The sequence below is a fragment of the Bufo bufo genome, chromosome 8, assembly GCF_905171765.1.
Source record: "Bufo bufo chromosome 8, aBufBuf1.1, whole genome shotgun sequence".
NCBI lineage: Eukaryota > Metazoa > Chordata > Amphibia > Anura > Bufonidae > Bufo > Bufo bufo.
This window is the reverse complement of record NC_053396.1, coordinates 38,686,075-38,713,390: the sequence shown is the minus strand read 5'-3', so window position 1 is coordinate 38,713,390 and position 27,316 is coordinate 38,686,075. Positions and strand designations below refer to the sequence as shown.

Below are 27,316 nucleotides of genomic sequence, written 5' to 3'. Positions count from 1 at the left end.
TGCTTACCGACTTTGCCCGCCTCACTCCTGTGCTCGGCTAGTGGGTGGAGACTTGAATACGGGAGCGAGGAGGAGCCGGGGGCGGCCGCTGCAGGAAGTAATATGTACGGTACGCATATGCACAATGTCGGGGCGGGCACAGATTTAGGAGCGGTCAGCGCACATATGACCGCTCCTATGACATCACAAAATACTGCAGTTATTTGGAAACTGCAATATCGGCCACATCTCTGTTTCTTAATACCGCGTTAGATCGTTGACACCGGTTTACCGCTCAACCCTATACCAGCTAGGTCGCCCATGCAGTTTCTCTTATTTTGGAGGAATATCTACATGCCCCCTTTGCTCCATGTAGAATATTTGTCAATCTCAGGCTGCAGTCTCCTCCTCAAAATGTGAGCTACTGCCACCTTACAGGCCATATTAATCATATCTCTAAAACTGAGGAAATTAAATTATTATAGATATGTTGCCCATCATTATATCCCCCATCATATCATTCCCCAACTTTATAGCATATTGGCAGGATGACCTGGCTGTGTGTGAGGTTAAAAGATATCCACAGTGTTCCCCATAACAGCGACCTCTACAGAACCCCACCCCCTTAACTTTGACCTCCACAGTGCCCTGCCCCCTTTACACTGACCTATTCAGTGGTCAACCCCCTTATAAGTGACCTCCGCAGTGGCCCGCCCCCTTAAGTCATGCCACAATGCGCCACAAAGCAAGTGTTAACAGCCAAGCAAAACTCAATATTTATTACCCTGATTCTGTAGTTTACAGAAACACCCCGAATGTGGCCGTAAACTGTTGTACGGCACGCGGTATTGCGTAGAAGGTAAGGAATGCCATATGGTTTTTGAAAAGCAGATTTCACGTTATTTTTAAGTTGCCATGTCACATTTGCAGACCCCCTGATGCACCCCTAGAGTAGAAACTCCAAAAAAATACCCCATTTTGGAAACTACGGGATAGGGTGGCAGTTTTGTTGGTACTATTTTAGGGTACATATGATTTTTGGTTGCACTATATTACACTTTTTGTGAGGCAAGGTAACAAAAAAATCGGTTTTGGCACAGTTTTTTTTAATTTTATTTTTTATTCAAATTGTTCATCTGACAGGTTAGATCAGGTGGTATTTTTATAGAGCAGGTTGTTACGGACACGACAATACCAAATATGACTATTATGTAAAACGAAAAAAAAAAGTAAAGCATTTTTGGAAAAAATTTTTTTTTTTATAGTGTCTCCAAAGCTGTATTTTTTTTGTTATTTTTTTGTCTTATGTAAGGGCTAATTTTTTTTTCGGTATGAGATGATGGTTTGATTGGTACTATTTTAGGGTGCATATGACTTTTTGATTGCTTGGTATTACACTTTTTGTGATGTAAGGTGACAAATGTGAAGTGTCTTTTTTTGACACACTTTTTATTTTTATTTTTACGGTGTTCACCTGAGGAGTTAGGTCATGTGATACTTTTATACAGCAGGTTCTTACGGACGTGGCGATACCTAATATGTATACTTTTTTTTATTTATTAAAGTTTTACACAAAACAGCATTTTTGAAACAAAAAAAAAAATCATGTTTTAGTGTCTCCATATTCTGAGAGCCATAGGTTTTATTTTTTGGGCGATTGTCCTAGGTAGGGTCTAATTTTTTGCGGGATGAGATGACTGTTTGGTATTTGGGGTGTGTATGACTTTTTGATCGCTTGCTTTTACACTGTTTGTAGGGTGACAAAAAATTGGCTTTTTTACACTTTTTTTTTATTTTTTTATTTTTTTTACGGTGTTTAACTGAGGGGTTAGGTCATGTGATATTTTTTATAGAGCAGGACGAGGCAATAACTAATATGTATACTTTTTTTTATTTATTTGTTTTACACCATATCGTTTTTGAAACAAAAACAGCACAGACACATCTCACTGTGATTTTGTAGTAAAAAGATCACAGAGAGGCACGGAGCATTATCAGTCATGTTAATGCTCTGTATCTCTGCTGTCCGTAGCGGGGCTTTGCTCTCTTTCACGCAGCCGTTTCCACACACGGCATCCGCTCATGTGAAAGAGCCCTAATACACTTACAGCCTTACTGCCTGTGAGATCCAGGGGGCTTCTTTAGGCATCGTGGCTGCCTTCCCTGCCAATGGGTCGCTGTCACAGCAGCGCGGGGACCAGATGGCCACTCCGCACCCATCAGGATCCTGCACGTGCCGCGGCAGTGCGAGGGTTAATGCGCCGGCATCTATGTTTTCACCGATGCCGGCGCATACAGCAGGGCTCAGGCTATCAGAGACTGCCAGGCCCCTGCTGCTGATCGGGGGGCGCAGCTCCTTCACCCACACGATCAGCCCACCGTACGGCGCTGGTCCTTAAGTCACGTCCACCAGCCCCGTACGGCGCGGGTCCTTAAGGGGTTAAAATGTGACATCCATAGCACCTCGCCATTTAACAGTGACCTCCACGCCTCCTTAGCAGTGACCTCTAACAGCGAAGAAAAGCAGAGTTGTTATGGAAACCTGGTGTAACTGTGTATGTCAAGACTGAAGGACCTGCGAGTTTCCATTGGATAATAAGGGTCATGTAACTGTGTGTGGCAGTTAGAATTTAAGTGAAACTGCGCACTCTTTTTGGCTAATATATTTTTGGAATATCTCAGGAACGGTACGTCCTAGAGAGCTGAGCGCCGGTTTAAAACCGTCCCAGGCACCCAGTGTACCTATGTGCCAAATTTGGTGTAGATCTGTCCAGTTGTTTGGCCGTGCATAAAGAACAGAGAGAAATTCATTTTATGTTTACTCAGTTTTTTATTATTTTCATAAGATGACAAACAGCAAGACAATCTCTTGAGAATGTATAGATAAGTCGTTTAGGATCCCCATAACTTAAACTTCTGCATTCGAGACCATTAAAAAGTTGCTGTAAGCTACAATCAGTAATAAACTCACTTTTCTAAATCAGCCTGGTCTGTCTTGACATCGGAGCGTTTACACATAAACTGACAAACATGAGGGGGGGGGGGGGGGGGAGAGGGGGGAGGAAAGGCTGAGAGGGGAAAAATGAAGGGAGGGGAAGATGATGGGGGGGGGGGGGGGCGGAGTATAATTGAACAATCTCGGATGTTGAAGCACTAAATCTCATCTAGAATTAGAAAAGGTTCCGTGGCTGTGTAGCATCATCAACCTCATCAAGTGCCACTGAGAACTCAGAGGAGCTAAGGAATTCAGAAAGACGACGCCACCTTCGTTCAAATCTCTCTCCCTGTTCATGCAAAAGAGCGATCAGTTCTTCCATTCTCAGTAAATGTCTAAGTTTCGGGATCGTCATGTGGGTTGCTGTGAAGAAGAATCTTAGCGCATTCTTCTTCACTTGCACCAAAGAACCAGGCACCAGCGAAAGAAAGGTAATTTTGGGGGTATTTGCAACTTCCTTCCCAGAGAACTTCTTATAGACCCGTAGCACCTTGTCCCAGAAGATTTTGATCATAGGGCAAGCCCACCAAATATGTAACAAAGTACCTTCATCTGCCTTACATCTCCAACATAAATTGGAAGTAGAAGGAAACATTTTATGAAGGGTCGATGGACAGTAGTACCATCTAGAAAGTATCTTGAAGTTTTTTCCTGGGCTGAAGTTGCTATGGACAATACATGAGAGAATGTACACATTTTGCCAACCTCCTCGGGTAAGAAGGACAATCGGAGATCCGTTTCCCATTTTTGGAAATGGGGCGCTAGATCATCATTGCATTGTTTCAGTAAGATTTTGTCGTGTGTCGGGTTTGAGAAAGAGGGAATCGAAGTTTGACATTGCCAGATATGAGGAGAGTGCAAATAATCCTTCAACAAATGCTTTCAGCTGAGCATATTTGAGCCAACCACTCCCTTGTCTCACATCCGAAGGCACCAAGGCATCAAACCGAGTCAATTTAGAATCCGTCATGGCATCCCTAACTCTCGGACACGCGGATTGGAGCCATTTCAGAAATCTATTCACTTGACACCCGGGGGAAAAGGCGGGATTGGCCATAAGAGGTCATTGGACCTGGTCTATGAGATAATTGAGAGTTTAGGAGCCATCTATCCCACTGAGTGAGGGTATGTCGCACTAAAAAGGGCCACTCCTCCATCTGAGGTCTATCTGCAACCCTTAACCAGGGTGCTGTTTTTAGATCCAAGGGAGAGAGATCAAACTCCAATTGAACCCAAAGCTTCGCACCTGATCCTTCTGACCAATTGAGGATCCGCATGAGTAATGCCGATGCATAATAAAGTGTCAGGTCCGGCATGCCCATACCTCTTCTGTGTTTGGCTTTAGTCCATGTCTGATTGCTCAATCTAGACTTGCTAGAACCCCATATGAAGCGTGTCATAGCTTTGGTCAGGGTAATAAAAAATTTCCCGGGTACGCAAATGGGAATGGTTTGGAAAAGGTAAAGGAATCTTGGGAGTATATCCATTTTAATCACGTTTATTTTACCAAACCACAATAGAGTCTTAAGAGAATACCTCCCCAAATCTGTTACCGTTCTATTTTGAAGAGGCAGATAGTTAGGTGGATAGAGGAGATGGAGTTGTGCCGGGATTTGTAGACCCAAGTATGTAATGCTTGTGGTCTGCCATTTGAAAGAGAATTTGGACTGTATAAGTGAGGCCTCGCGTTCTGATAATGTGATGTTCAGTATTTCACTTTTATTGAGGTTAATCTTAAAGTTACTAAGGCGCCCACATTTTTTAAATTCTTTTAATATGGATGGGATGGAAACATGAGGGTTCGAGCTGTACAAAAGTACATCATCCGCGTATATAACAAGGAGACGTTATACTGTATGGGGGCAGCCACACGGAGACGTTATACTGTATGGGGGCAGCCACAAGGAGACATTATACTGTATGGGGGCAGCTACAAGGAGACGTTATACTGTATGGGGGCAGCCACAAGGAGACGTTATACTGTATGAGGGCCACAAGGAGACATACTGTAAGGAGTCAGGACAACAATTTTTGAAGCCCCCCTCCTCAGTATAATAGTCTTGTGGCCATCATACAGTAATGTATATTTCTTCTTGCCCTAATGCCTGCTTTTAGAGATCAATGTGCAGCTTGCAGGAAGGGAAGGACCAGAAGACAGTGTGCTGTCCGCATCCGTAGTTCCGTTCTGTGGGGGCCACAAAAATATAGAGCATGTCCCGGACAAGAATAGGCAGTTCTATATAGGGAGGGCCATATGAGTCCCGCAAAATGCAGACCGCCGCCATCCGTGTTTTTCGGATCCGCAATTTGCGAACCGCAAAACACGATCGTATGAATGCACCCTTAATGTGAGGCACGTGGCGTTATTAATTTGGACCTCCATGTGCCTCACCTTAATAGTAAGTAACCCCATCATGTACCTCACATTAACCATATGTTCTCCATTTATGTGAGGAGGCACATGATGAGGTTAGTATTAATGTGAGGCACCTGATGTTATCAATTTTAAACCTCCATGTTCAAATAGAATTATATAATTATAGTAAGTGACACCATCATTAACCCCATGTTGCCCGTTATATGAGGTACATGATGGGGTCACTGTTACTATTAATATGCGGCACATGGAGGTACTAAAGTAATAAAACCATGTGCCTCGCATTAAAGGGGTTATCCGAGTTGCATATACTTCTTACAATGTGCCTTATAACTTACCACATAATACTTTTCTAATGTAGTGTTATCATCTATATGATCGGGTTTCTTCAGCGTCGTTGTGGGTCACGTGACCCCCAATGTCATCCAGCCAGCTCCCTGTGCTGATGTTTCGTGTACAGGCTTATCCATGCCTTATGGAGTGGCCTGGCTCTGTACACGAAATGTCAGAGCCTTGTGTGCCCGCCCCCTTCCTCTGCGTTTGGCTGCGAGGGATTGTGCATGTGCGATCCTTTCCAGTGCCGGCAGCCTTGTGAGAGAACATCGCCCTCATCCACTGGTCTGCCCGCCCCCCTCCCTCTGCGTCTGGCTGCCGGCTAATGTGAGGGATCGTGCACGCGCGATCCTTACAGGTGCCGGCAGCAGTGTGAAAATAGTATCGCCCTGATCCACTGTCCATCAGACTCCAAAGCCAGCCGCCACGAAAAAAAAACAAATCCTTGCCCATTATTGAAAAGATAAATAGATTTAAAATGTCCTGATGTGGCCCCAAATGATTCCTCCGTGAGTAAACCCAGCCTTAGGCCTCATGCACACAAACGTTGTTTGGATCCGCATCTGAGCCGCATTTTTTTGCGAATCCATTCACTTCAGTGCGTGTGCTGTCCGCATCCGTACCTCTGTTCTGCAGCCCTACAAAAAAGATAAAGCATGACCTATTCTTGTCTATATCACGGATTAGGATAGGACTGGTCTGTTGAGGGCAAGACCTCTCGTTCCGTTAAGTGCGGAATGCAAACGGCCGGTTATCTGTGTTTTGCTGATCTGCGATTTGCGGACCGCAAAATATGGTTTGTCCGTTTTCTTGAGGCCTTAGGCTCCACTGAAGAGCTGCAATATCCTACACAACCGGTGGACACATGTGGCTGTGTTTCAAGAAGAAAGCCGCCATGTTTTTCTAACCCTGGACAACCCTTTTAATTCCTAGAACATTTACAACTATATGATACACCTGGAGTCAAATCTAGGTCACTCTTAGTTTAAAAAAAAAAAAAAGAAAAAAAAAAAAGTTTTTTTTTTGGGCTATACAATAAGATCCTGTATCGTAGCCATAATGCTATTTTGTAATATAATGGACGACTTCAGTGTCTACCAGTTTCTTCAGTGACCCTTTGCACTTGGTACAGTTTCGAGGCTAGACTGACAAATCCCGTTCTGCATGCCTGATTATAATGTACAGAATGATTCTTTACAATCCACTGCGATATTCAGCCACAAGCACAGCAGGGTTAATATATAATTGGGAGTTTGAGTAGCAGACTTGCACCCCTCCACTCCTCTAATCGTAGGTATTTTGCAGCCTGTCGGCCCTCATGTCAGAGGTATACACGTAATTGTGGATCAGCAAACACCAGTGCCTACCTTATTACAGAGTAGCCTGCAGGTTTCCTCATAATTGCGTACAGTCACTAGAGGTTTCTTGTATTATTATAGCCCATAAGTGGTGCCCATCTATATTATTATTTGTAGAATGCAGATATACACGCTTGCAAATTTCTTGCTGACTACAAGTAGACGAGGCCAGAACTGCTCAGAAGATCTGTGTACAGATAGAGCTGAGTGCTATGTTCTGTAAGAAATAGGAAGGATTGCATTTTTGTGATAATGGCGCCATAGCTCGCTATATACGTTACGTCGCTTAGGCCTCACATCTGTATTTGACAGATCCGGCAGTTTGTCCCGCCCGGAAACAGCCTACTGGATCGGGTTCTGCAGAAATTCTGTCTGACCCCATTCACTATAATTGGCACCGGCAGAGATCCGGCTACAATCCAGCAAATATGCTGAGAACCGGCCGGTTGAAAACCACTGCGTGCAGTGGTTTCCGTCCGGCCGATTTTCGGCATGTTAGGTGGCATGAAGGTAATTTTAAAGACAGCGGACTTGTGAGACTTGGAAAAATGTCTTATAGGCCAATCGTTGTCACCAATGAATTGGGTCCCTGCATTTTTTAACTGCCTGAATTGCCTTAGCTATGCTGACCCTGTTCTTCTAGAAGTACTAATAACCGGTCTCGGATCAGATTAAAAAAAAAAACAGGTTCTGCTGCATTTCTTTCAACTATTTTGTTATGTACCTGTTTGCCCAATTTTAAAGACTATGGACACCTTCGGGGTCATTCCCGGGCCTGGTTGAATGTCTTGCATTATACCTTGGTTGGCTTGCACCTACAGCATATAACTAGTTGGCTGAACACCTGTAGCATTTATGAATGCCTGTAGAGTTGATGTCTGGTCGACTGAATGCCTGTGAGAGGCTGGCTGCCTGTGACACTATGCCTGTGAGAGGCTGGCTGCCTGTGACACTATGCCTGTGAGAGGCTGGCTGCCTGTGACACTATGCCTGTGAGAGGCTGGCTGCCTGTGACACTATGCCTGTGAGAGGCTGGCTGCCTGTGACACTATACCTGTGAGAGGCTGGCTGCCTGTGACACTATGCCTGTGAGAGGCTGGCTGCCTGTGACACTATGCCTGTGAGAGGCTGGCTGCCTGTGACACTATGCCTGTGAGAGGCTGGCTGCCTGTGACACTATGCCTGTGAGAGGCTGGCTGCCTGTGACACTATGCCTGTGAGAGGCTGGCTGCCTGTGACACTATGCCTGTGAGAGGCTGGCTGCCTGTGACACTATACCTGTAAGAGGCTGGCTGGCTGCCTGTGACACTATGCCTGTGAGAGGCTTGCTATCTGTGACACTATGCCTGTGGGAGGCTGGCTGCCTGTGAGACTGTGTCTGGCTGGCTGCCTTTGAGCCTGTGCCTGCCTGTCTGGCTGGCTGCCTTGATGGCTACATTTTAGTATTTGCCTGGTTGGCCTCATGTACCTAGGGAGTTGATTGCTTCTGTGTTTATGCTTGTTGGGATGACTGCTCCTACTGTCTGCTTCTGCTGCTGATTTTATCTAGTGCGGTTGTGTTGATCAGTGGACAGCTCAGAATGGCCGATGGCTTCTACGGCTTGTGTCTGCATGGGGGATGGCTCCTGGCGGACGTGTTTGCATGGCTGATGTTTTCTGTTGCCATGTCTAAATAGTTGACCGCTCATGCAGCAATGTCTGGATAAATTAACTTGTCTCTGAGTGGGTGTCTAAATGACCAGCAGGGCCTGGGGTGCCCCCATGTTTTTGTGGCGGTTTATCTTGGTGGCTATGCATGCAGGGTGAACTAGTTCTCTGGCTATGTTCAGTTGTCAATTTGTAGTTTAATAGTCTACAATAGGCATAGCACTCCAACAAAGCCCTATTATACTCTTGATGAGGAGTGAGAAGCCTACAGTATGAATGGCATATCAACACAACCCTATATGGCTCCTGGTTTGGAGTAATAGATGGACTGGAACATTTAGTCTAGATGGCCTACAGGAGGTAAGGCGCACCAGCAAACTCTATAAATACTTCCCGCCAATAAATAATTCCCAGGCTCAAGGGTCCAGTGGGCTCTTTGGACCACTTGCGGCAGACCCGTGAGCTCCTACGGATGCCAGATTGCAAGAAAAATTTGAGATTTGATGTCTAAAGTTCTTCTGGTAGATGTAACACAAGGCCTCCAGTGGATCTTAGCTCAAAGCATCTGTCTCGCAATATATTCTGCACTAAAGGAATAGGTGTTCAGCAGTCATCTTCAGTTGGTCATTCCTTGTCAGGATGAGTACTTCTCTAAGATGTTTTGTTAAAATGTGTTATGATTATTTTGATAAACACTTAATGAGAAACCTATATGAGATTTCTCTTATAAGATTAGGCTAGATTTAAGTATAATTTCCGGTATTAAAATTTTCTAGGAGATTTTTGATCCGACCACTTTTTTCTTTAAGTTCGGACCTCTAGTTAGCTTGGATTCCCTATGCTTCCTTCTGGGATTTCTTAGCTTTGATTACTTTTCTATCACTTTTGATAAGCCCAGGGATCAAAAGGAATAAGATGCCACTGTCTGAACATTTGGAGATGCCTTATATGTTACCTAGAGGTAACTAAGGATTGGGGAAAGTCCTCTGAGCCTTTTTGTTCCCTTTTTTTCTGGCATAAATAAGGGTAAGGCGGCCTCGAAGAGTTCACTTGCCAGATAGCTTAGGTAATTTTTTTTCCTCTGACTTGCATCTCTCCTGTAGCACTTTCTACTTGCGTAGTCTACCTCTTGGTGAGGAAAGCTAAATGTTTCTATTGAGCAAACCTGTAGGCTGCCACGTGGTCTTCTCCTTCTACCTTACCGTCTCTATCGGCTCCAGCTAAATTCTGCCTATGTTCTTCTGACGGTAAAAATTTCTGCAAGTGGTGGTCCCCCCTCCCGAAAGGAAGGGGTTTTCTTCCCTGTAAATCTCTCTATGTGGTGCTGTCGTGGGGGAAGGGAAAAAATGAGGATTACACTTACCGGTAATCGGATTTTCCAGACCCCACGACAGCACCCTTCCTTATTCCCTCCCTGGTGTTTCTGGGTTCTTGATTTAAGTTGCACAGGGTGTAAAAAATATATATATATATTTAGTTTTGGAGTCACTCTCCTGCTCTGTAAACCACTGAGGTTGGCGAGAGGCTCCGCCTTTTTGTTCTGCAGGTTTCCTGTCCCTGGGGGCGGATCCTCTCTCTATGTGGTGCTGTTGTGGGGTCTAGAAAATCTGATTACCGGTAAGTGTAATCATCATTTCTGACCCCTGACTCGGCCCAGCATTGCAGTCTGACGTTTAACCCCTTAATTCTGGGCACATGCCAGCAATTTATAGTGCAGCTCCTCAAACACCCTGCACACCTGTCGTAGCCAACTGTCAAACCAGAAATGCACAGGTCTGTCCATTGTGTGGCTGGAGCTGGTTACTGCAGCACTGCTCCCATTGAAGTGAATGGGAACAGCTCTGCAGTTTCCAGTTTTGACCACTGTACAACAGACAGTGCTGAAGCTACTGCAGAACAGCTGATCACCGGGGGTGCGGAGTGTCGGACCCCCACCGATCACATAGTGATGGCCTATCCTGGGGGTAGTAGTAGTAGTAGTAGAAACCACGGCACTCGCAAAAGATTTTGTAGTCATTTCTTATTTATTTCATTTCCTTGTTCATGGCCTTAGTATTATGGACCATCTGCCACCTGAGATGTCCATAACACTAAGTGAACGGCCGTGAACAAGGTCCGTGTTGGACCGAAACGTTGGCCAGTAAAATCTTTTGCGAGTGCCGTGGTTTCTACTACTACTGTTGGCACCTTCTTACCGCTGAGCACCGCCTATCTCCAAAGAGGAGCGCCGTTCAACCACTTTTGTCTAAAGTATCCTGGGGGTTAAAGCAGCGGACAACCCTGGCGTCTCACTGCAGCATAAGTCACATTATATGGTCTGTCAAACACGGCGTCACATTTACATAAGGTAGTATGTCACAGAAATAGCACAGCGAATAGGCCCAGCTCAACATGAGTGGTATTACCACTGTAAAGGGGTCACCAGTAACCCATAGCCGCTGACCAGTGCTGGTCGCAACTGAAGGATACGCTATTCAGAAAGCCCTCTGACAAGAACATGTCCCTGGCTTCCAGCGTGGCGGCAGTTCTGATGCCTGCTGACTGCTTTCCTGCTGTGACAAATCATGAGTTATAGAGCACTGAAATATTAATGCATCCACCTTTAAGCAAAAAGCTTGGGCTGTCATTGCATATGCTAACGTCATCTTTTATGTTCCTTTCTGATGCACTTTAAAGGGGTCAAAAACGTAAAGCTGAAACTACAGTTTGATTCATTTAATAGTTTGATTCGTGTGCACAATCGGATTGTTATGAAGAGATGTACTTCATAGCCCGGACAGGATGGCTTCATGTCCTTTGCATTGTGTATATCTTTGCTTAATTGTAATTACCTGTCCGTGCCAAGGTAATGCCGACATCTCTTGTATGTGCAGGACTTGTTGGGGAACAATAGCTAATGATCTGGTATGGGATTTCATTCAGTACTATACTTCAGAGCTCCTCTGTCTACCTTTTCTTCATGTATCCAATATAGGTTCTCTAGGCAATAAACTACTAATGTGTGTATGGTATAGAGAGTCAGATGTCTGTAACCACCCAAAATCTGTTACATGTATCTCATAATCTCGTGCTTCATCATTTGGTAAACAATGTCTACTGTGCTAGCAGAACGTGATCAAGAAAGATATTCAGACTTTGGCTGTAAATATTTCCATTCATTGACAGGTAGAGGTCTTTAACATGTTAAAGGGAACCTGTCACCAGGATTTTGGGTATAGAGCTGAGGACATGGGTTGCTAGATGGCCGCTAGCACATCCGCAATACCCAGTCCCCATAGCTCTGTGTGCTTTTATTGTGTGTTTATATGCAAATTAACCTGAGATGAGTCAGAGCTTGAAAATATGACTCTTCTCTGGTCACACAAGTAAGATGGGACTCTTTTATGTTAATTTGCATAAATAAATGACTGGAAGTACAAAAATGCATAATACTTATTGAATTCGTCTGCAAATGAAATTAAAAGTGTTATTTATATGTTTAGGGTAACATAATGAAAATTTAGAAATTCTCAGTGAGGGTAGCATAGTAGAGGTGATAGGTTCCCTTTAAGGATTTCAGCCAAATGGTATGTTTAATCATTTTGCTAAAGATTACAAACATTTTTATTTTTTTTGTGTACATTTTCTTCTGAAATACAAAATTTGCCCGTTTCCGTTTTTCTTTTGTAGAGTGTGTGTACATCCTTCACCTAGCTGCTGCAGAAACTAACATAAATCTGTCAGGACTGTGTTTTTGTTTATGACTATTCATTCTGTCTTCCCCCTCCCATCTCTCAGCTCACTTGGGCTGGAGATAAAGCACACACAAGGTAGTTTGCAAGAGGATAATCACATAGGCTGTGTACAAGTGTAGAATAAAAGCATAGCCAAACTCTACAGGGGAAAGAAGAATCACGTACTCCTCAGTATCAGTAATTGTCCAGACAAGGGAGAGGAGGAGATCCCTCATGAGCTGTAGAAAGGGAAACCAGTCCATAAATGAAGCTGAGCTGATGGAGACCTAGTGAAAGTAGCACCATCCGGGACACACATACCTCACATCCTGCATGTATTGCTGGGAGGGAAAACCATATGAGAAAAGTCTGGCCATACACATTAGATAGAAGATGGTTGTTGGTTGAACAGCAGTTAACCCCTTAGTGACCACTTATACGTCTTTTTACAGCGGCCACTAAGGGGCCTTAGGCTGGGCCGCCTCTTTTTCACGGCAGCCGGGCCTAAGAGCTGCACGTGGACCAGGCTCTCACATGAGAGCCACGGTCCTGCTCTAACAGCCTAGACTGCCAGGAGTGACGATCTGGGTTGTTTAACGCTTTGCATGCTGCGGGCCATGGTTCCCGCCGCATATAAAGTGCTGACAGAGGGAGCGTACTTCCACTGTCTCCCATCAGCACCCCACAAATGAGATTGTGTGTAAAGGCTGGCTGGGGTCTGATGTAGGCCCCAAGCCTGCCTCTCTGGCACAGCCTGCTGGTCAATGTCAGTATAGCACAGGCATTAAAATGCAATGCTCTATAGCAGTGGTGGCGAACCTATGGCACGGGTGCCAGAGGCGGCACTCGGAGCCCTCTCTGTGGGCACCCTGGAAAAAGTCTATGGTGTACCAATATGCCTTAGACTTTTCTTGACATTCAGCAGTACAGGGTGCACTATGAACAGAACAGGCAGCGCATTGAATGTAGGCAGGCTATTATAGCTAAATGATAAAGTACATGGAAGATATACTGGATTGCTATTCAAGTTAAATTGCTGTGTTGGCACTTCGCAATAAATAAGTGGGTTTTGGGTTGCAGTTTGGGCACTTGGTCTCTAAAAGGTTCACCATCACTGCTCTATAGGGATAGTGCATTGTATTTTAAAAGCAATCAAAATGTTGCCTGTTATAGTCCCTTTGTGGGACAATTAAGTGGTAAAAAAACAAAAAAATAAATAAAAGAATTCAAGAAAAAAAAAAGAAGCTTTTTTTCCCCATTGAAAATACACTTTTCAATGAAAAAAATAGCAAAAATGTCCATAACGACCCGGACTACATAAATACCATGTAAATTATCCTCTACGGTGAACGCCGTAAAAAAATAAAATAAAAAAGAAATTACAGAATTGCTAATTTGTTCTTAGTTGCCACCAAAAACACTTAATAACAAGCGATCAAAAAGTGTAGTTTAAGCTACTTTCACACTCTCGTTTGGTGCGGATCCGTCATGGATCTACACAGACGGATCCGTTCAGATAATACAGCCGTTTGCATCCGTTCAGAACGGATCCGTTTGTATTATTTTTAACCCCTTCCCGACCTATGACGTACTACTACGTCATAGGAACCACTGCGTTCCCGCAATTTGACGTAATAGTACGTCATAGTGATCGCGCGGGCATCGGAGCGGTGTTTGCGCGATCACTGCAGGGGCCTGGCAGTCCGTGGTAGCCGGGCCCCTGCTGTATCCCCTGGCATCTCTGTAAAAGCCGATGCCGACGGATTAACCCCTTCTATGCAGCGGTCCACGCTGACCGCGACATAGAAGGGGTTTGTGTCGGGTGAGTGATAGCATCGAGTCCCCTCTGCAATGCATTACAATACAGATGTATTGTAATGCATTGCAGAGGGGATCAGACCCCCAAAAGTGAATGTCATAAATAAAGAAAAAAAGATTTTTTTTTTTTTACATAAAATTAATAAAGTAATACAATTTATAAAGTAAAAAACACCCCTTTCCCCTTATTTTATAATAAAAAACAGGAAAAAAAAAAACACACATTAGGTATCACCGCGTCCGTAATGACCGGCTCTATAAATACATCACATGATCCACCCTGTTCGATAAACACCATAAAAAAAAAACGGTGTAAAAAAAGCCATTTTTGTCACCTTACATCACAAAAAAACAGTGATCAAAAAGGCGTATGTCCCACTGACTCCCACAAAATGGTATCAATAAAACCGTCACCTCATCCCGCAAAAAATGAGCCCCTACCTAAGAAGACAACCGCCCAAAAAAAAATAAAAAATATAGCTCAGAACATGGAGACACTAAAACGTCTTTTCTTTTGTTTCAAAACTGCTATTATTGTGCTAAAGTGAAATACATTAAAAAAAAAAGGGGATGTCAAGGGATGCAAGGTGCCGGCCGCACCCACCGCCGTTCGTGCCCAGCGCCGCCTTTCCAGACTTCTGCACCGCCTCCTAATCCTCTGTGCCGCCTCTCGCTCTCCCTCCCCCCTCCTCCTGCTGTAAGATCTCGCGCGTGCGCACAGGGCTCTGAGAGGATGGCGCCAGAGTGCAGGTCATACCTGGGTTGAGCGAAGTGCCGGCGCATGCGCACTTCGCTTTAAGAAGCCAAATCGAGAAGTCCGTACGGGCGCATCAGGCAGAGCCCTGTGCGCACGCGCGAGATCTTACAGGAGGGAGGGAGAGCGAGAGGCGGCACAGAGGATTAGGAGGCGGCGCAGAAGTCCGGAAAGGCGGCGCTGGGCACGAACGGCGGTGGGTGCGGCCGGCACCTTGCATCCCTTGACATCCCCTTGGGCACCTTATTTCTTTGAGTGACAGGTTAGTAAAACCTGTTTTTTAGCAAAATAAGGCTACGGATCACATTTAGAAGCCCACATTAGGAATCCTGATGAGGCCCTGAACATCAGCATATGTTTAGCTGACAGGGGTGAAACCTGGTGACAGAATCCCTTTTAAAAAGTGTGTTTTGAAAATTTTCCGAAAAATTTCAAGATTTGCTTCCAAACTTCTAAGCCTTCTAATGTCCCCAAAAAATAGAATGTCATTTTCAAAATGATCCAAACATGAAGTAGACATATGGAGAATGTAAAGTAATTACTATTTTTGAAGGTATTACTATTTATTATAAAAGTAGAGAAATAGAAATTTGCTAACTTTCCTAAATTTATGGTAAATTTGGTATTTTTTTATGAATAAAAATGATTTTTTTTTTACTTATTTTTACCACTGTCATGAAGTATGATATGTGACGAGAAAACAATCTCAGAATGGCCTGTATAAGTAAAAGCGTTTTAAAGTTATCACCACATAAAGTGACACATGTCAGATTTGCAAAAAAATGGCCTGGGCAGGAAGGTGAAAACAGGCCCGGGGTTGAAGGGGTTAACATAGCCAAGATGGATCCGTCTTGAACACCATTTAAAGTCCATGGAGGACGGATCCGTTTTCTATTGTGTCATAGAAAACGGATTCGTCCCCATTGACTTACGGGATCCGTTTGGCTCAGTTTCGTCAGATGGACACCAAAACGCGTTTTAGTGTCCGTCTCCAAAGTGGAATGGAGATGGAACGGAGGCAAACTGATGCTTTCTAAGCGGATCCTTTTCCATTCAGAATGCATTAGAATGCAAACTGATCCGTTTTGGACCGCTTGTGAGAGCCCTGAACGGATCTTGCAAATGGAAAGCCAAAACGCGAGTGTGAAAGTAGACTCACTCCAAAATGATGATACCAGTGAAAACTACAAGTTATCCTGCAAATATCAAGCCCCCCCCCCCCCCCCCCCCCCCCCCACACACACACACACACACACACACACACACACACACACACACACACACACAACTCCATAGAAAGAAAAATAAAAAGGTTATTGGTTTTGGCAATGACAATGAAAAAATATATATTTTTCCTTTTAAATAATGGGGTTTATTGCACAAAAGTAGTGTAAAATGTAAAAAAAAAAAAAAAACATATATATTTGGTATCTGTGTAATCATACTGACCCAGAGAAAAAAAATATTATGTTCTTTATACAGAAAAATGAACGCTGTAAAATTTATAACTTAGTGTTTTTCACATCTCCCTCACAGAAAAAGTTTATAAAAGTTATTCAGAAAGTTATGTGTTACCCACAATGGTGCCATTAAAAACTACAACTTGTCCCGCATACGGCTCTTGGAAGGCAACGATGCAAAAAGGAAGAAAAATGCTTCGTCAGTAAGGCCAAAACCAGGCTGGTCGCTAAGGGGTTAAACAGTCATTGATCAACGATTATTTCGTGGACACGGCCTTACACACGAGTCCATATCGGCCGTTGTTCATACTGGCCATACATGTCAATGAAATTGGGCGATGGACGAAAGATCTTTCTGGGAACCTTCTTTCAAAGAAAGATCTTTCAGTTACAAACGTTCTTTCTTTCAACGAAAGATCTATTGGATGGAAATATAAAAGGTGCCGTATTCTTTTCAAATGATAATGGTTTGCCATCAGTCATCTAAAACGATTGTTGTTAAATTTCAACCGACAGATGTGTTTTGGTTGAAATCATCCATTTTGAACAACTTTAGACTAATGTGTATGACCACTCTTCACATGTGTGTTGTGAACTCTGGCAGTCTGTTCCATCAGAGGAATACCCGGCATAGCTGGGTACCAACGTGCACTGCCGGGTCCCCTGCCACGTAAGCCGGATACAGTGAATTCCGTCAGTCTGTTCCGTCAGAGGAATACCCGGCATAGCTGGGTACCACCGTGCACTGCCGGGTCCCCTGCCACTGTAATGTGATCCGGCAGGGATCCAGCTCCTTTCCAGCATATATGCCGGCTTTCAGCCAGTCAAAAAATTGCTGTGTGTAGTATATTTTGTCCAGCTGAAAGCCGGCATGTATGCTGGTCCGGATACAGTGAATTCCGGCAGTCTGTTCCTCCGCCGAAACAGACTGCCGAAGTTCAAAGCGTGTGTGTGAACCGAGCCTTAGAGGAGCAGGCTGTAAACTGAATGGCAGGGGCCTGAATGAAGACTGCAGACTAAAACAGCACAACTTTTTTTTTTTTTTTCTTTAACCCAAGAAAGTCGCTAACCTACACATGGAAAATGATTTTACATACTGTAAGGTTTTCACAGTCTTTATATACACTGCTCAAAATAATAAAGGGAACACAAAAATAACATCCTAGATCTGAGTTAATTAAATATTCTTCTGAAATACTTTGTTCTTTACATAGTTGAATGTGCTGACAACAAAATCACACAAAAATAAAAAAATGGAAATCAAATTTTTCAACCCATGGAGGTCTGGATTTGGAGTCACCCTCAAAATTAAAGTGGAAAAACACACTACAGGCTGATCCAACTTTGATGTAATGTCCTTAAAACAAGTCAAAATGAGGCTCAGTAGTGTGTTGCCTCCACGTGCCTGTATGACCTCCCTACAACGCCTGTGCATGCTCCTGATGAGGTGGCAGACGGTCTCCTGAGGGATCTCCTCCCAGACCTGGACTAAAGCATCTGCCAACTCCTGGACAGTCTGTGGTGCAACGTGACGTTGGTGGATAGAGAGAGACATGGTGTCCCAGATGTGCTCAATTGGATTCAGGTCTGGGGAACGGGCGGGCCAGTCCATAGCATCAATGCCTTTGTCTTGCAGGAACTGCTGACACACTCCATCCACATGAGGTCTAGCATTGTCTTGCATTAGGAGGAACCCAGGGCCAACCGCACCAGCATATGGTCTCACAAGGGGTCTGAGGATCTCATCTCGGTACCTAATGGCAGTCAGGCTACCTCTGGCGAGCACATGGAGGGCTGTGCGGCCCTCCAAAGAAATGCCACCCCACACCATTACTGACCCAATGCCAAACCGGTCATGCTGGAGGATGTTGCAGGCAGCAGAACATTCTCCACGGCGTCTCCAGACTCTGTCACATGTGCTCAGTGTGAACCTGCTTTCATCTGTGAAGAGCACAGGGTGCCAGTGGCGAATTTGCCAATCTTGGTGTTCTCTGGCAAATGCCAAACGTCCTGCACGGTGTTGGGCTGTAAGCACAACCCCCACCTGTGGACATCGGGCCCTCATATCACCCTCTTGGAGTCTGTTTCTGACCGTTTGAGCAGACACATGCACATTTTTGGCCTGCTGGAGGTCATTTTGCAGGGCTCTGGCAGTGCTCCTCCTGTTCCTCCTTACACAAAGGCGGAGGTAGCGGTCCTGCTGCTGGGTTGTTGCCCTCCTACGGCCTCCTCCACGTCTCCTGATGTACTGGCCTGTCTCCTGGTAGCGCCTCCATGCTCTGGACACTACGCTGACAGACACAGCAAACCTTCTTGCCACAGCTCGCATTGATGTGCCATCCTGGATAAGCTGCACTACCTGAGCCACTTGTGGGGGTTGTAGACTCCGTCTAATGCTACCACTAGAGTGAAAGCACCGCCAGCATTCAAAAGTGACCAAAACATCAGCCAGGAAGCATAGGAACTGATAAGTGTCTGTGGTCACCACCTGCAGAACCACTCCTTTATTGGGGGTGTCTTGCTAATTGCCTATAATTTCCACCTGTTGTCTATCCCATTTTCACAACAGCATGCGAAATTGATTGTCACTCAGTGTTGTTTCCTAAGTGGACAGTTTGATTTCACAGAAGTGTGATTGACTTGGAGTTACATTGTGTTGTTTAAGTGTTCCCTTTATTTTTTTGAGCAGTGTGTGTATATATATATGTGTGTGTGTGTATATATATATATGTATATGTGTATATATATATATATATATATATATATATATATATATTCACTTGTACCAGAAAATTGGTTGAATAATTGACTAGTGTTTCCTGTCAATTTAGACCATTCTTAATGTTGTAATTCTTATTAGGAGAAGTTACTTTCGTGCAAGATGTGTAAGCCACAATATTCAGCGCTTGTATGATCCGGAGTAGCAGTGACCTGCACCGCTGCCTCCACCCCTTCTGCTTTTATGTTGTCTTTGGATTGGTACGCCAGACCCATGTTTGTGGGATTAATGAAGGAAAGGACCGCTCTCTGATATCAGTCTGCGTTCTTCTAGTCCATATTGTACATATTTTCTGTGCTCCCAAGGACTTCCTCTGATGTTCTGATTTCCTCCCACAGTATTTAGCGCACTGGCACGTTAATTGGCTCCTGATGAAGTTGGCCCTAGTCTATTTGTGTCATTCGGAGTGTAGAGAAATGTTTCTAACCTATAAATGTGATTGTGGAAAACATCCACCTTTAATGTGTGTGGAGGTGTCACAAATTTCTACAAATGGTGGATTCGGGGAGATGAGTATTGGGTAGCTGGATTATTTAGTGTGTTATTCTTTTGTTCTCAGCTACCAGAACACATGCATGCTTGGACTTACATGTACATAGGAGGGCTAGCTGGTGGTTCTCCCAACATCCTAAAGGGGTTGTCTCACTTCAACAAGTGGCATTTATCATGTAGAGAAAGTTAATACAAGGCACTTACTAATGTATTGTTATTATCCATATTGCTTCATTTGCTGGCTTCATTGATTTTTATTTTTATTTCCATCACATTATACTCTGCTTTTTTCCATGTCTACGACCACCCTGTAATTCATCAGTGGTGGTCGTGGTTGCGCAATTTAGGAAAAAGTGCTGGCCTCTGCACTTTTGTCTATAGTGTACAAGCACGGCCACCGCTGCTGGATTGTAGGGTGGTCGTAACCATGGAAACGAGCAGTGTATAATGTGATGGAAAAATCAATCCAGCCAGCGATATGTACAATCACAGTACATTAGTAAGTGCCTTGTAGTAACTCTCTACATAATAAATGCTATTTGCTGAAGTGAGACAACCCCTTTAAGTCTGTGGGCAGCTGAACACATTGTGCACATTACATTAGGCGGTGCCCAGCTCTTTCAAAGACACAGTTCTGATAGCGAGCCAGCCATCACATGGCCAAGACGTGTCATCCCTAGGAAGTACGCAGTGTTTCTTATTGAATGACAGCAAGCAGAGACCTTGAAAATGGAGGGATTGATGTAGAACATATATTGGAAATTGCGCTACTCTTCATAATACGTAGAATGACTTTTATTTGATGAATCCGCAATGCCTGTGTAAATGTAAGAATCTTCTGCTAGTAGTACCCCGACACCCTCCGGAGTTGTCCATGTCTGCTTGTAGGAAAGTGCAGTTTATATACTACCGCTCCAATGTGTCTGGTCATGCTGCGAATCAACAGAAACGGATATCATTTGGGTGATGTGTATGATTTTATCGGCAGATGATGTAACATAGAAAGTGCATTGTTACAAAATGACTATAATTACAGTAATTAAAAGAATAAACTTTAAATGCACATTATAGCCCACATACAATGAGGATTGGATTTAGAGGATGCACGAATGATGCGATTTCCAAGGCTGTTAAGTGTTGATGTCCCATCTATATCCCCGTCATGCCATCTGTAGTAAATATCCTGTGTTTCTGAGCCCGAGAGCCTCCAATTGTGCCTTCTGCACTGACCTTTTTAAGACTGAACATAATAACAATAAGCCTCGTCAGGTCCCTGTGTCTGATCATACGTGTAAAGCTTACATTGTTCTGCCTATCTGGCTGCAGACGTTGCTCCTCCATGCCTGCAGACCCCGTGTCTGGGTACTGTAGTGCAGTCCGGGATCCTGGCTGATCTTGGCAATGCATGAGAGGGAGGAGGAGAGGAGGGTTTGCAGAGGACCACACTCACAAAGACATTTTCTCCATTCTGCAGCAAAGTGAGCTGCAGTCCTTCTGCGGGACTTCTACAGAGCCTGCGACCCATGTGCATTACCAGGTAAATGGTCTGGGCTTTTATTTCTGCAGCATTGAGGGTATTGAAGCAGCAGTCAGGGTATTACTTAATGTACATGTAATAGACTGTATGCCGGTGTAGATGGATATTAGATTAGTGTAGATGCTGAGTTGCGGGGTGGATGTTAATGCCGGCAGTCTGTGTCCTTTATTCTGTCCTAGGGCTGCAGTGGATAACAGCGCAGGGCTGCAGATGTAGACTGTGGGGCTTCTAAATGTCACTGGGAGAAGGCACAGACCGCATGCTAAAATTATTGTCAGTCTCCCATTCCTGATATCCTTATATTAATGCAATTTGTGTCGTCTGTAGCTCAGGGATGGCAGATCTGCACCGTATGGGAATTGTCGTATGTCCTTAAATCTCAGGACGTTGAAAAATGGCTATTTATGTATGTGATAAAGCACGGGGATGCAAAAAGTGTAAGAGATGCAGTGATGGGCTGGATAATGTACAAACAATGTCACATTCTCTCCTCTCAGCTGCTCTGATGTCTTGTGTGGAAGCGTAATGATGGAGTGGGATTGCCTCGGATAGAGGACAGAGAACCCACATGACCCTAGCTTCCTGATGACTGCACCTTTTTGTCCCAAGCTCCTTTCCCGAGCTTTTTCTCCTCTCTTTCTGCCATGGCAGGAAATTGGCACGGCGTTGCTCTTTGCTGAAGTTAAAGGGGGTCCACATTACAGACGCAGCACGGCTGGAGTTCTAGCTGAAGGACAGCAGAGACGCAGGCATGACTCTGATATCTTTGGAGATCTGAAAATGAACTCTTCCTTTGAAGGAACTAACAGCAGCAGCAGTAGTAGTCCATTCTGCCTTTTGGGTTTGGGATCTCATGAAGCCATTCCTGTTTGCCTCCTGGAAGTGGGGATCATCATCTTCCTGACTGTTCTCATCATCTCTGGCAATTTGATAGTTATTTTTGTCTTCCATTGTGCTCCCCTCCTGAACCACCACACCACAAGTTACTTCATTCAGACCATGGCCTATGCGGACCTTTTGGTTGGAGTCAGCTGCTTGGTACCATCGTTTACTCTGCTTCATCAGACTGACCTGCTTCCAGAACAGATTGTATGTAAAATGTTTGGTTATGTAGTGTCTGTCCTGAAGAGCGTCTCCATGACTTCCTTGGCTTGTATCAGCATCGACCGGTACATCGCCATAACCAAACCGCTCATGTACAACACATTAGTCACCGCATGTCGTCTACGTTTTTGCATCCTCTTGCTCTGGATCTACTCGTGTGCCATTTTCCTGCCATCGTTTTTAGGATGGGGAAAACCAGGGTACCATGGAGATGTCTTTCAGTCATGTGCGGAATCGTGGCACACCAGTCCATACTTCACTTCCTTTATTGTGGTGATGCTATATGCCCCAGCGGCTACGACTGTTTGTTTCACATACTTCAATATCTTCCGCATCTGCCAGCAGCACACCAAGGAGATAAATGAAAGGCGTGTGCGTTTCAGCACCACTGACAGTGAACCTGCCCAGGGACATCCTAGTCCGGAGAAGCGCTATGCAACTGTACTTTTCCGCATTACCAGTGTCTTCTACGTTCTCTGGTTGCCCTATATCATCTACTTCCTCCTGGAGAGCTCCAGGGTCTATTCCAATCAGACTGCCTCATTTCTGACAACCTGGCTAGCCATCAGCAACAGTTTCTGCAACTGTGTCATCTACAGCATGTCCAACAGTGTCTTCCAGAAAGGTCTGAAGCACCTTTCTGGGGCTGTTTGTGCTTCCTGCTCCAGGCAAGGTGAAGGTCATGACGATACTGGTGCTGCCCCTAAGAGACCCACACCTGACTGCAATCCCTAAATAACCCAAACCACGTCTACCCAAACTGTGTAATGTGAAAAATGTTAGTACATTTAGTACGCTAGCATTAGGAAATGTGTTCACAGTATTATGGAGTCTCCACCAGGAGCATTTGAACAGCATCAGTGATGCCAGAATATATCGAGTGCTTTAGTCCTATTGTGGACCCAACATGTAGCTGTAATAATCTTACTGGAGATTGTGGCTTTCTAGGTTGTGGTTTCCTAACTTGCTCCCGTATTATCACTTAAGATCCATCCCTGAGGATCCAGCTGCTTTTTCTATCTGTTTAGTGACTTCCACGCTCCTGGGGATGCATTGACGCCACTGGATTCATCTCCCGAGAGTGGAAATGTTACCGGCGAGCGGTCTCTGTCTCCAAACCGCGCCACTTCTGGAGCCAAATATTTGGATTTCCACTTAAGCTGGATCTGGTTGTTAGCATAATGGATTATCCTTATTGGGAGTTCTTTAAACAAACATGATGACCACCCCCCATGTCTCCATAAGGAAGCCATCATGCCGAGCCCATCTATTTTAATATATTTGCATTTTTACATGCATAGGTATTTAATTTGGTTCCAAACAAATGTAATACAATATTTTTCTAAATGGAAAAGAATATATTATCGGTATTTAACTGTTGACCACTGGAATTTTTTTAAGTGTAATTTAAGAATGTTTCGCTTAATATGTTTGTAATAGTCATATGTTAGGGCGGCCATGTGAGTGTGTCTGGTACCTACATTTTGGAGAGTTTGTGGTGACCCGAACCAGTACATAACCCCTCCGTCTGCTAGAAGTGAAGGAGGACATTGCACCGCTGCCTAATGTGTATGAAGCCTGACTACTTCATCATGTAAGGTTTCCAGAAGACCGCGGGGCTCTATTCTCATGAATTATATCAGACACCCTTAAATAATATAATATCTAGTGATCACTGTGTCTAGATGCCAGGTGTGCGTTAAGTGGGGCTAATGGTACAGTGTGACTTGTCAGCGAGTGTTGTACTACTTCCTGACCATGAGAGTAGTAGTTTCGCACAAGCTGAACAGTCATGGCCTGCACTTAGTCTTCTTAATTAAACTTTTGCCTTGCAATTTATCTTGGCAGCAAAACTGTTAATGCTGTGATGTCCCATACTACATGAATGTATTGTTTAGACTGAAAGCTGTAAAAATGCAAAAAAAAAATAATAGAAATATTCTCAGATGTAGTTATTGCATCTTTGTTTTTTGTTTTTTTTATCATCGGCAGTTAAAAGGTCCTTATACATCCAGCCTTCCTTATTAGGGCCTGACCTTTAGAAACAACATTATGTACAAAAAAACCTTTAGAGGGGTTTTCCAGAATTTCGATACTAATGACTAAAGGCTAAATTTGATTCACTGCAAAGACTAATTTCCTCGTGCTTTGTGGTAGCAAATCATTTTAACCTGAAATAGTGTAAAAAAACTAAAAAATCATACTTCCCTCCTCCATTTGCTCGCGATGGGCGGGCCGCCGCCATCTGGATTGAAGATCTTGCACGAAATCCTGTGCACGGTGACGTATGTCTTCAAGCAAGGTGGCAGCGGGCGGCCTGTCGCAAGCAAATAAAGAAGGTAAGTATGTTTTAATTAGTTTTTCTCTTAATTTTACACTGTATTTTTACTATCCGATTCCACGATTATGTATGATTTTGGCATCTAAGGGGTACAATGACGGGGAGCAGCGCAGGAAAATAGAATAGAATTTACAATACTTCGCCCATCTCTACTGATGACCTATCCTCTGGATAGGTGATCAGTATCGGATCGGTGGGGGTCCGACAGCCTTGACCCCCATCGGTCACCTGTTTGAAAAGGTACCAGTGTTCCTGGAGTGCCGCGGCCTTCTCCGTGCTCACCAAGCACAGCGCCGTACATTGAATAGCAGCTGTGCTTGGTATGACGCTGAGCACCATTAAAGTTAATAGGGCTGAAAATACTTTTAAAAAACATGCAGAGCCAACTCTGGGCCCAGATTTACTAATCCTGTAGATGGCCTAAGCTTACACAGGCCGCCTAGACCTGCTGGATGATAAATCTGCTGCAGGGATGGACACTTTTCTCTACTGTTGGTTGGTTTACTATGAGACAGATTTTTACGTAATTGTGGCACAACATTGGCGCATCTTAAGACCCATCCTCTTTCTCATTAAGCCCCACCATTGAGCATGCCGGGGGGGGGGGGGGGGGGGGGGGGGGGCTTAATGAGAAAGGCCATTGTCTATGAGACGAGGCACTCGCTTCTGTGCCTGTGTATTTGAGTACCATGGTGACAAATAAGGGGCTAATGCGCATGGCTATATTAGAGCTCTTTCACACGAGCGGATGCTGTGCGGGTTATCCGCTGCGTGAAAGACAGCCAAACCCCGCTCCGGACCGCAGAGACATGGAGCATTAACATGATTGATAATGGTCTGTGCCTCTGTGACCTTTTTACTACAAAGTTACAATGAGATAAAGTGGTCACCGTGATTTTGTAGTAAAAAGGTCATAGAGGAGCATGGAGCATTATCAATCATGTTAATGCTCCGAGTCTCTGCTGTCCGGAGCGGGGCTTGGCTGTCTTTCACACAGCGGATTCCACACATGGCATCCGCTCGTGTGAAAGAGCCCTTACTGCTTCATACAACCTCCACTTGTAGAGAGCAGTAATTTGGCACCCATTGACTTCTGTGGGACCAATGTATGTTTCCTATTTAAAGGGGCCTTCTGCGAATGTAAAAACTGTGGCAGGAATTGTGCTAAAATAAAAAACGGGAAAAAAAATAATCTATAAAATCAATACTAACTGTTTAATCCCTCACCACTTACTTACACACCAGTCTCTGGTAATGACGCGTTCATCTACCCACGTGATCGGCTGCAGTGGTCATGTGGGTAGATGAACACCCAACATCACTGGAGCAACATGGGATTTAGCTTTAATTTTTTTCTTTAAATTCTCTGAAATCTGCTTTAATAAATAGCACGTAATGCTTCATGTCCCCCGATATGTTAACTATTTGGACTTGTGCATCCAGAATAAGAGAATAACCAACTTGTCAAATAGTCTTGATTCAAAATAGTTCTTTTGTTTCATGTCTACAGTTCTTATGCCTACGGCCCCGTGCACATGACCATATCTGTGTTGTGGTCTGCGTACTGCGGATCTTCGATATGGATGCAATCACATTTGAAGAATAGCGCTGCGCAAAGCATGGTTATCCCCTACAGGCAACTCAGTGTTACCTGATGGACCCAGTTGTAAGTTAGTGGGTTCTGTCAGGCGCTGGTGGTGGCGGTCATGGGGTTTATCCAGCCCTCTGTCAAGGTCTCTTTGTATAACTGAAGCCACAAGGCAGATGTGAGCAGAGCCTAAAAGCTGCACAGTTCTCCTTTCTTACACCTTTAGTTGGTCGTGTTAGGGCTTGTTCACATCGTCGCTATTATTTTCCCTTCTTCTGCTCCGTTATAGGGGCAGAAGAACAGAAATAACCGAAATGCTGGAGTTGGCATATAACTTAACGTCCCATTTATAATGGGATCGGTTCAGTTTTTAATCTGAACATTTTTTTTTTTTAGTCGATAAAGTCCTTAATAAAGGACTTTTCTCTACAGTATTTTTGATGAACTTTTTGACAGAGGTTCCAAAATGAGCTTTTGGGGAAAAAAGTGGGTCTTATAGGGTGATAAATACGGTATATATTAATGTAAATAAAATGTCTGTGGACGTAGGCATAGTAACCAGATTGTCAGCGTCTTTTGTTTACGTTCGTTGTTAGGGCTGTATTACACTGACAGATTTTCTGATCAATCATTGATCAGATGACCGTTTACACACGCAGCTCTTTCTGTTATACACATACACCAACTATTGGTCTGATTGGACAGAAATTGGTCAGATAATCTGTTGGTGTAATACAGCCGTACGTTCAGAGACCTCGGCAATAAAGATGCACATTTGATTACATAGTATATTTTGAAGAACCTTTGAAATCCATGTTTCAAATTTTTTTATGAAATATAAGAATGATAGCAGAAAAAGACCACATAGTCCATCTAGACTGCCTTTTTATATTTATCTTTTTATTTGTTCAGTTACCGTTGCTTTTCCAACCACATCTGCTGAAATGTTGTATCAAGCATCTACTACTATTTGGAGAAAATAATATTTTCTGACAATGTGTCTGATCTTCCCCCAAGATTGTGCGTCCTGGGTTCTTTCCT

At 44.1% G+C, this 27,316-nt stretch overlaps 2 protein-coding genes across 5 annotated transcripts in view; both read left to right on the top strand.

Moving 5' to 3' along the window:
* The window catches only part of RABGAP1 (RAB GTPase activating protein 1), a 194,981-nt gene that overhangs the window by 68,310 nt on the left and 99,355 nt on the right, over positions 1–27,316 (top strand). The window contains exon 1 of one of the 4 annotated variants that reach the window (XM_040406075.1): positions 21,078–21,242. The exons of the other annotated variants lie outside the window; for them this stretch is intronic. Within the exon in view, the coding sequence (XP_040262009.1) occupies positions 21,111–21,242 (132 nt within the window). The 5' untranslated portion in view covers positions 21,078–21,110. Of the gene's footprint in view, positions 1–21,077; positions 21,243–27,316 lie in introns of those variants that run through there. 4 annotated transcript variants of the gene reach the window in all.
* GPR21 (G protein-coupled receptor 21) lies at positions 21,122–24,242 on the top strand. Its single transcript, XM_040406077.1, has 2 exons — positions 21,122–21,242; positions 21,740–24,242. Exon 2 carries the CDS (start codon positions 21,828–21,830, stop codon positions 23,079–23,081), a length of 1,254 nt encoding a protein of 417 aa, XP_040262011.1. The 5' UTR covers positions 21,122–21,242; positions 21,740–21,827; the 3' UTR covers positions 23,082–24,242.